This window comes from Peromyscus eremicus, chromosome 8a (assembly GCF_949786415.1).
Source record: "Peromyscus eremicus chromosome 8a, PerEre_H2_v1, whole genome shotgun sequence".
NCBI classification, from domain to species: Eukaryota; Metazoa; Chordata; class Mammalia; order Rodentia; family Cricetidae; genus Peromyscus; species Peromyscus eremicus.
The window spans coordinates 59,869,315-59,879,524 of record NC_081423.1 but is presented as its reverse complement, the minus strand read 5'-3'; the positions used below and the strand labels follow the sequence as shown (position 1 = coordinate 59,879,524).

General features: G+C 40.0%; 1 protein-coding gene across 4 annotated transcripts in view; it reads left to right on the top strand.

The window, feature by feature from the left end:
• The window catches only part of Gosr1 (golgi SNAP receptor complex member 1), a 34,518-nt gene that overhangs the window by 3,346 nt on the left and 20,962 nt on the right, over nt 1–10,210 (top strand). For 2 of the 4 annotated variants that reach the window (XM_059271241.1, XM_059271240.1), the window contains 4 exons: nt 357–477; nt 5,119–5,206; nt 5,481–5,588; nt 9,668–9,759. In XM_059271241.1, the coding sequence (XP_059127224.1) occupies nt 357–477; nt 5,119–5,206; nt 5,481–5,588; nt 9,668–9,759 (409 nt within the window). The remainder of the gene's footprint in view (nt 1–356; nt 478–5,118; nt 5,207–5,480; nt 5,589–9,667; nt 9,760–10,210) is intronic. The other 2 variants (XM_059271242.1, XM_059271243.1) reach the window with 2 other exon arrangements.

The window sequence follows — 10,210 nt, the reverse complement described above, 5'->3', positions numbered from 1 at the left end:
TTGATGTGATGGTCATAAACCATTTTCATATCTTTGTGATTTATATTCTCTTGTTTTCCTTCAAGTTACAACGTTGGGTTATTGCTGTAAAAGTAATCTCAGGAATGTTAGGGCATTGGTTGTCAAGCTGTCTCTCAAAGAAGAGTGACAGACAGGTTGTGTGTCTCCTACCGCTGCTTCTCTTAGCGCTCCTGTCTGAAGTTAAACACATGGCTAATTTACTTGCTTGGGGAAGTCTTCCGTTTCTGGGGAACTAGGTCAGAGATCAGTATACAGTAGTTGGCTTTCTCCAAAATTGTCTTGTGGTTTTACTGTCTCTTGGTGGAAAGTGATTTGCGTTTGTGATTTCCTTAAAGATCTCAGGAAACAAGCTCGACAGCTGGAGAATGAACTTGACCTGAAGCTAGTTTCCTTCAGTAAACTGTGCACAAGTTACAGTCACAGCAGCGCTCGAGATGGAGGCCGCGATAGGTATAGGTACTGCCAGCTTCTCGTGTACCTTAACTGTATGATGTTTGTGAAAGTAAACCGAGCCGTAGAACTCTATGACTCGGTGTGCTGGTGAACTGTTGATGTTTTCATCTCTTTGTCACTGTCTTCTGGGGGTGGTGTATGTGTGGAGGGTGTTTAGAAATGAGTTTATATCAATAACGTTTTTGATGCCAGGCCTGTGAACCTGTTATCCCAACACGTGGAGGCTGACAGGAGCCACATGATTGCAAACTCATCTGGGCTCCATAGCAAATCCAGAGATGTTTCAGTCTCAGTCCACGGAAATGTCTGATTTGCCCACAATGATTTATTTGTTTGTTTGATTTTTTTTTTTTTTTTCAAGATAGTTTCTCTGTATAGCTCTGGCTGTTCTGGAACTCACTCTGTAGACCAAGCTGGTCTCAAACTCACAGATCCTCCTGCCAATGCCTCCCCAGTGTTGAGATTAAAGGGGTGTGCCCCCAACCACCTGGCTGATTTTTGTTTTGTAATTTCTGAATGGAACTGAGGAGTTAACCTAAATGCAAAACATACAAACTTTCTGGTGTTTTATTCTTTTAGCATGAATCTAATGCAAGACCCTCACAGTTGATCATGGAAGCTAGTTTTAATGTTTGATCTATTTTTCTTTTTTGAGAAACTAGCATATTATAACCCAAGAAAAATTCATTCATATTTTTAAGTCTTGTGATTAAGTTATCCACTTGTTTCACAAAAAAATCAGGCAATGTTTGAGATGCTTAGAAAGTTATAAGGAATAACATAATGAACCCTTTTTTGCTTCTGTCTCTTTTTAAAAAATAATCATTGCAGATTCCAGTGAAGCCCCTAATAGCATACCATGTTGTCTTTCCTATTTGTATATAAATATTACTATTTTTGTTACATATCTTAGTATTCCTGGGCAGTTCATAGTATCTGACAAAAGCTATTTTGCAGTGTGGTTTTTTTATTTAACATTATCTTTGAGGTTCAGTTGTTGATACATTTAACTCTACTGTCTTCATTTGCTTCACATATTAAACAACTGCAGGATTTAGCTATTGGGTGGACATTTCTAATTTTTTGCTAATTAATAATTTTAATAGCTAACATAGAGTAATCACTGTATTGCAAGTTCCATTCTTAGAGCCTTGTAAAAATGCTGCTGTGAATATTTCCACCCAGATTGTACTTACGTATACGCCCATCATATACATACACATTAATGTGGTGATAGCATTGATAGCAGAGTTGTCAGTTGTTAATCGGCTCTTATTTCTGTATTTTTCAAAGAGTAGTGGAGGATGGATATTTTTTAGCTAATAATTAAAACAACAAAACTGAGCTTGAATCTGAACTTACACCTCTCTCCAGAACCCACATTCTTTTTTTTTTTTTTTTTTGGTTTTTTTTTTTGGTTTTTTTTTTGAGACAGAGTTTCTCTGTGTAGTTTTGGTATCTGTCCTGAATCTCACTCTGTAGACCAGGCTGGCCTTGAACTCACAGAGATCCTCCTGACTCTGCCTCCCAAGTGCTGGGATTAAAGGCGTGTGCCACCACCGCCTGCCTCAGAACCCACATTCTAAAAGCCACTGTATTAAACACATTCCAGCAAAAGCTCTTTTCACTGTTACAACAAAAGTGTTGTTCCTTTTTCATAAGGACATGTGGCTTGCAAAGTTAGAAAGGCCAGTGTGTTGACTTTGGGACCTAAAAATGTTAGTAGCATGCCCCATGGACTCCAGTGCAAGGCATTGCTTTGCACACTTTCATTCACTAAGTAAGGAGAGTGAGGGAGTGAGGATTTTTTTTTTCCCAATGAGTAAATTTTCTATACAGAAAGCTTTTTACCAGATTTAAAGCTCACATTTGGTTTTGCCAATTAGTATACAATTTTAAAACTCAAGTCTGTCAGGAAATACTATTGCAGGATGCCTTTTCTGTGGTCTCTGCTTGGATTCCCTTTAAAAGAAACAATGTGTTGAAAACATTCTGAGTTCAGCTACAAACTGGGACTGATTCTGCTTTCGCTAGAGAGCCTAAGACTGTGAGCACACAGGCTGAGGCTGGAGCTCTGTGGCAGGGCACTTAGCTGGTGGGTGTGAGGCCTTGCCTGTAATCCCCAGCACTGGAAAATAAAGACTGACTTCAAGTGCTAAGGCTTCTGTTTGATGCCCAGATTGGAAGCATGTCACATGTCACATGAGTAAAGTTAGCAGTCACCAGAGCTTTTAGGAATCTTGTTTTGTTTTTGTTTTTGTTTTTGTTTTTTCTGTATGTCGAAAATCAGAAGGTCCCCGGGCGGTGGTGTTGCACGCCTTTAATTCTGGCACTTGAGAGGCAGAGGCAAACGAATCTGTGAGTTCAAAATCATCCTGGTCTACAAAGCAAGTTCCAGAGCAATCAAGGCTACCTACACAGAGAAACTTTGTCTCAATAAATAAGTAAATTAATTAATTAGTTAAAAAAAAAATCAGAAGGTCTGTGGATCATCACATACTATCAAGTGAATTAATTTAACTGAATCCTAATGTTGTAGAGATGGAGTTTTTGACCATTTCCCTGGACTTCTATACTGTCCTAAGAATGATGAATATGAAATATCCAGTAGTAGAGATGCCCTGTTACTCATTCATTCAACAAGTATTTAAAGAACAGTAACTTGTCAGAATTTGCCAGGTGCTAGGCATATAACTATGAAGCAGACAGAGGCAGTTTCCTTCCTTGACTTCTATTGGCCCACTGTTCTTTTAATGTACCTTGTAGGGGAGAGTTTATATTAGCAATAAACAGCTTTTTTTGTGGTTGCACATTCTAGGAGATACGTTCACAACCTTAGCTTAGCTGTGACACAGTAAAGAACTGATCCCAATCTCCACACCACGCTCTTTTATCACTGTGTAGCCCAAGCTGGACTCAACCCTGTTACCTCTTGTCTCAGCCTCCCAAGTGCTGGAATTACAGGCGTGTACCACCATGCCTGGCTAAGAACTAGGTATTTTTATGTCATGTTGCAAGGCATATATATGGGAATGTTTGAAGAAGAAATAAAGCTTAAGACCTAGTTAAACGTCTAATAAGAATCCTTATTAAAGCCAGGCATGGTACATGTCTATAATCCCAGCACTTAAGAGAATGCAGCAGAAAGGTCACAAGTTCCAGGCTAGCTTGGCCTGTGTATACAAAGTAAATCTCTGTCTTTAAGGACAAAGAATCTGGGGCTGGAGAGATGGCCATGAGCTCTTACTGCTCTTGCAGAGGACCCAGGTTTGATTCTCAGCAGCTACATGACCATGCTCACAACTGCCTGTAACTCCAGGTCCAGGAAATCTGATGCCTCCTTCTGGCTCCTACATGCATGATGCATGTAAACCCACATAGGCAAAAAACAAACAAAAAAAAACATAAAGTAAAATAAATAATCTTTTAAATAATTCCTATTAGCTACTTTTTGGCTGTTTCACTGATTGGTTTTGTTGTGAAAGTAAATAGGGGAACAGTGGTAGCTAAGGTTCTTTTTGACGATGAATCGATGATTTAATCTTTGAGTCTCCACATTCAAATGCTATGAAAGGGCAGGAAAAGGTCTTCACTCAGATTGGAGAGTGTAATCCATTTTATTTGTGTGAAGAATAGCTGGTCTTTATGAAGCTGCTCATGTGATTATATATATACTACTTGGGTTCCTGATAAAAGGTACTGGGTTTTTTGTTTTTTGTTTTTTGTTTTTTTCCAGAAGAGAGAAATGAAACTCTCAGGGTATGTGATTTTAAACTTTGAGTCTGTCAAACATCTTTCATCTGTAAAAAGTCAGATTTCTGACTGGCTATTGTGGTATAAAAAGACATTAAAAATGTTTTTGTAAAATAGTATGAGGTGAATGCATATTACGATGGAAATGTGGGAACTTGGTATGAAAGTGTGCTGATCGTGGCTCTGTTGGCCTGAATGCTAGCTCCTGACTCTTTGATAACTGCTTATCTAATCAGGTCGCTTAAATCTCAGTGTGATTTCTTATTAAGAGTCAGTAGAGGAAGAGAGAATTTAAAGGCATAAACCTTAATTTTGGAGAAAAGCTAAAGGTTATTTCTCACAGGCCCCAAATGGAATCTATAATCCATTTTTTTCTTCACTATTTTAGGGAGTTTTTGGCTTCTTTCCCATTATTTGTTCTCTCAGATTCAGAGTTTGAGTTGCTTTAGCTATTTTCTGTCATTTGGGGAATAGTACACAGCATTCGGAATGTCTTTATATTCATTTATATTTTGCACTGTGTTTAGTATATTAGGGCATGTGGGATATTTTTAAAAAGAAAAACGAAATCATAGTTAAGTTTTTTTTTTTTTTTAATTACACTTATTTATGTAGAGGGGCTACAATGTGGACTGTCTGGGGACAACTTACAGGAGTCAGTTCTCTCCTTCTACCACGTGGATCCCAGGAGTTGAACTGGGGGCCTCAGGCTTGGCTGCAGACACCTTTATCCACTCAGTCATCTTGCTGGCCGGAAAAGCATGATCTTTAAAGAAACAGAAGGAATGTTTCGGGGTTCATTTGACCTCTTTAAGAAAAATTACCTTATTAGTTTAAGGCTGTTTTAAAACACTAAGTAATGGACTTTTTTTTTAATTAAATTTTCTTTAGTTCTGACACAACACCCCTATTAAATGGATCAAGTCAAGATAGAATGTTTGAGACAATGGCAATTGAAATTGAACAGCTTTTGGCAAGGGTAAGTGCTTTTGGGTAAACAGCTAGTTTGCTATTTGTTAGATATGGTTCTGAATTATATTGTTTGTTGAAACCATTCATTCCTTCAAGGTGTGTTCCTCCTTCAACCGCTTGAATTTTAATGGAAGCCATCCAAATTGTAACATGTCATTTGTGGGAAATGCTGATTGACTGAGTCTTGCCTTGTTTACTGTCGGCCAAGAGGACATGTAGGCAGATAATTTACTTGAGTTGCTTTTAGTGCTTTTTAAAATACTTTCTCCTTTTCTTCCTAGCTTACGGGGGTGAATGACAAAATGGCAGAATATACCAACAGTGCAGGGGTCCCCTCTTTGAACGCAGCACTGATGCATACGTTGCAACGACATAGAGACATTCTACAGGTAATATGTTAGGCAGAGTATTTATGTTGTCGAGGTAACAGGGAAGAGGAATAGTTAACTGTGTTTAGAATATCAAAGTATAGCAAAACAACATAATGTTTAAAGATTTATTAGGTGGTATTAAAATACAGAAGTGAAAATTGGAAGGCAAACATTTTTTTTACCAAGAAAAGTAATCAACCACTACAATTTAAGAACTTTTTTAAATAACTTACTTATTTTTATTTCATGTACATTTGTATTTTGCCTGTATGTGTGTATGTGAGGGTGCCAGATCCTCTGGAACTGGAGTTACAGGCAGTTATGAGCTTCCCTGTGGGTGCTGGGAATTGAATCAAGGTCCTCTGGAAGAACAGCCAGGGTTCTTAACTGCTGAGCTATCTCTCCAGCCTATTTAAGAACTCTTTAAAAATTGATACACACCTTTAAATCCTAGCACTCAGAAGTCAGAGGCAGGCCAGTCTCAGTGAGTTCAAGGCCAACCTGGTCTGCATAATGAGTTCCAGGTTAGCCAGGACTGCAGAGTGAGACCATGTCTAAAGGTGGTGGTGGTAGTGGTGGTGGTGATAGGAGCCTGGGGAGATGGCTGGTTGGTCAGAGCGCTTGCTATGAAAGCAAGAGGATTTGAGTTCACATCCTGAGAACCCATATACAAGGCAGGCGAGGGCACATGCCCTGTTCCTCCAGTGTTGTGGGACATGGACACAGATGATCCTAAGAACTTGCTGGCCAGCTATCCTAGCCAAGACAGCACGCTTCATTGAGAGAGCCTGTCTCAAAAAGCAGATGGAGAACAGTAGAAGAAGATAGCCACATTCATTTCTGGCCTCTGCATACATATGTAGAGGAAACATGCACGTGCACACACACGCACACACAAAGATAGGAATCTTTTTTAAAACTTTCTTTTCTTACATTTATTTGTGTGTGTGTGTGCATGCGCGTGTGCACAAGCTTGTGCATGTGTGTCACAGTACATGTGTCGTGGTGCATGTGTGGAGGTCAGAGGACAATTTGCAGGATTCAGTTCTAGTTTTCTATCTTGGGATTGAACTCAGAGCGTCAGGCCTGGCAGCAGCGCCCTTACCTGCTAAGCCATCTTGCTGGTTCGCAGCTAGGAATCTGAGTGTGGTGGCATGTAGCTATAATCCCAGCACCTGCAAGGCAGAGGCAGGTGGGTTGCCACAAGTTGGAAGTCTACCTGGTCTGTGTAGTGAATTCCAGGCTAGCCAGGGCTACATAGTGAGACCATATCTTGAGGGGAGCAAAAAAAAAAAAAAAAAAAAAAAAAAAACCAACAAAAAGGAATAGTTTGTGATTAGCATGCACAAGGCTCCAAGTTTAGTCTCCAGAAGTGCAAGTGTGTACTTGTGCTGTCTTAGTTAAGATTTCTATTGCTGTGAAGAGACACCGTGACCACGGCAACTCATTTAATTGTGGTGGCTCACTTACAGTTCAGAGGTTCAGTCCATTATCATCATGGTTGGACATGGTGGCATGCAGGCAGACATGGTGCTGGAGAGGTAGCTGAGTGTTCTACATCTTGCAGAGGCAACAGGAAGTGGTCTGTCTCGGTGGGCATGGCTTGAACATACGTGAGACCTCAAAGCCCACCTCCACAGTACACTTCCTCCAACAAGACCCACCTGTTCCAACAAGGCCGTACCTCCCAATAGTACCACTCTCTGTAGGGGCCATTTTCTTCCCAACCACCACATATGCACTAACGCACATACAAAGAACTAAAAACAATTTGCCCTAATGCAAAATGTGAATGTCAGGTTGAGAACTAGGATTATGGCCAATGGGAAAACACTGAAAGCGTTCGTTCTCACTAAAGAAAAGGGGAGTTGGGGATACAGCTTAGGTAGCAGAGTGTTTGCCTGGTGTATACAAAGCCCTGAGTTTAAGTCCCAGTTCTGCATAGAACTGGATGTGCTGGTACAGGCCTATAATTCCAGCGCTCAGAAGGAAGAGGCAGGAGAATCAGAAGTTCAAGGGTACAGTAGACTAAATTAGACCCTGACTTAAAGAAAAAAAACAAGAAAAGAGTACTTATAACCACCATAAATGTCTGACATTGCTGTGGAGTTTCTTGTTGGTACAGTTAATAAAAACAACAGCAAAACCTGAGAGATAAATATTTGAAAGGAAGAAGCAAACTTCCTAATATATGGCATGATAAGATCATATATGTCTCATAAACCAAGAAGTTAAGTGAAAAGCTAGAAACAAATTCAGTAAAGATGGTATATCTAAAGCAAGCCATTATCCTCTGTATAAACAATGACTTATTAGAAAATATAATGAAAGGGGCTTGGGGGGTGGGGCAGCATAGCGATAGTATAAATGAAGTCCTTATTCAGTCACGAGCACCAGAAAATGAAAACTCACTCACTCACTCTCTCTCTCTCTCTCTCTCTCACACACACACACACACACACACACACACACAGCCAGATGTGATGGTATATACCTGTAATCCCAGTACTTGGGAGGTAGACAAGAGTATCAGGAGTTCAAAACTCTCTTGTGGGTAAATGAAAACTTATATACACATATATAAAGGAAAACATGGGAAGTGATTTTTGTTTGGGGCAGACTCTATCTATGGTCTAGCTTTGTAGTCCAGACTTTTCCCTAACTTTCATCCTCCTGCCTCAGCCTCCAAATGCTAACATTACAAGTGTGTAAGTGTGTGCCCATACCCAACTCTTTGTTTTTTTTTTTTAATTAATGAATTAATTTTATTTTGAGACAGAGTTTCCTTTACACAAACTGGCCTTGAATTCCTGATCCTCTTGTTCCACCTCCCAAGTACTGGGATTACAGGTGTGCACTAGCCAAGCATGACTTTCTTTACTTATTTTAGAATAGCAAGATGACACCAAAGTCCGTTTAGAATCATATAAGAGTAACCAAGAATACAGCTTAATACAGTTCTGAAAGTGCAGAGGAGGGGTACTAAATTCTACCACATGTTAAGGCCTGTTTAAAAACTAGGAAAATTGATAGTTTGTATCTAGGGGCCAGCCAAGTGGCTCCATGGGTCAGGGGACTGGCTGCCAAGCCTGATAAACTGAATTCACTCCTTGGGCCCCACATGATGAAGGGAGAGAACGTAACCCCTGCAAGTTGTCCTCTGACCTCTACCCATGCACACGTGCACCCACATACAAACATGCATGCATAAATTGTAAAAATTCTTTAAAGGGGTGTGTGTGTGTGCACGTGCCAAAGGTTGACCTTTGTTTGTTGCTCCTTAGTTGTTGTTTAGGTTTTTGAGGAAGGGTCTCACTAGGAACTGGGGCTTGCCAGTTTGGCTAGGATGACCAGCCAGTGAGCCCAAGGGCTCCTCTCTTCTCTGTCTCCTCACTGCTGGGATTACAGGGGTACACTATCAACACCCAGCTTTTTATAGCCCAGCTGCAATCAGATAGTGCTTCACTGGCAGCTCTCCCCCACCCCTCCCACTCCCCCCCCCAAGCCAAAGATTTAAATGTAGAAAAAGCATAAGAAAGGAGGAGAGGAAAGAAAAACCATCAAAGTTCCAAATAGAGCCTGGATGAAATTTATAATATAATTTCTGAGCAATAAAGAGCTAAGGAAGATCTAATGTCAGAAACTACAACAAATGACTCATTTGTTTAATATACACAGAATTAATATAAACACAAAAGACAAAATAGGAAAATAGACAAAAACTATAAACTTACTTGAAAATGAATTGAGGGTGTAGCTCAGTGGTAGAGCATTTGTTTTGCGTTTGTGAAGTCCTGGGTTGGATCCCCAACACTGAAGGGATGATGGGGATGGGGGCAAAGGTTTGAAAAAAAATAAGCCATGAGCCTTATTAAGTACACCACTGAGTAGAAAAATCTCTCTGCTCTTTTACCCTATGCTATCTGAAATCATTTTGTCTTAGACTTTTGTCTTTATAATTCTGTGTGCTATGGTACTAGGTGGTGAAATGCTTAGTGTTTGAATCGTGTAACCTGATGGCCACCACGCATAGCTACTTTAGAGGGATAAAAGTACTTTAATAGTTTGTGTTGAGACTGGATATTGATTTATTTCAGGATTATACACATGAATTCCATAAAACCAAAGCAAACTTTATGGCAATACGGGAAAGGGAGAATCTCATGGGATCAGTACGAAAAGATATTGAGTAAGTTACCTTTCATGTTCATAGAATGTTTATGTGGATTTAGGCTACATCTGTGGTTAATTGCAAATTGAGTAGCACAACCAGGATTTAGATTTGGGGTTTTTGATTTCCATTCCATTGTCTTTGTGCCCTGTTACAGTATGGGCTGGATCTGCTTTGTCATCTCCCAGTTTTCCCAGGGGCCCTTCATCTTAAGTCCAGCTTGAAGGATCCGCTAAGAATGGCATGATCGCCAGTAACTGTCCATTGCCCTGTCTTTGGCTTCTCTCTGTTGACCTACCACTTACATATTCAGATAACTGTTAACGTCCCTGAAATTCTGAAATATGTTTGTATGTGGGTAGAAGTTTCCAGGTTTAATGCAAAATCAAAGCCTTATATGAAACTAAGGACTTTGAGCATTTTACAATGACCTCAGTCCATGAGATTTGCTCTTTTCTTCCATACCGTC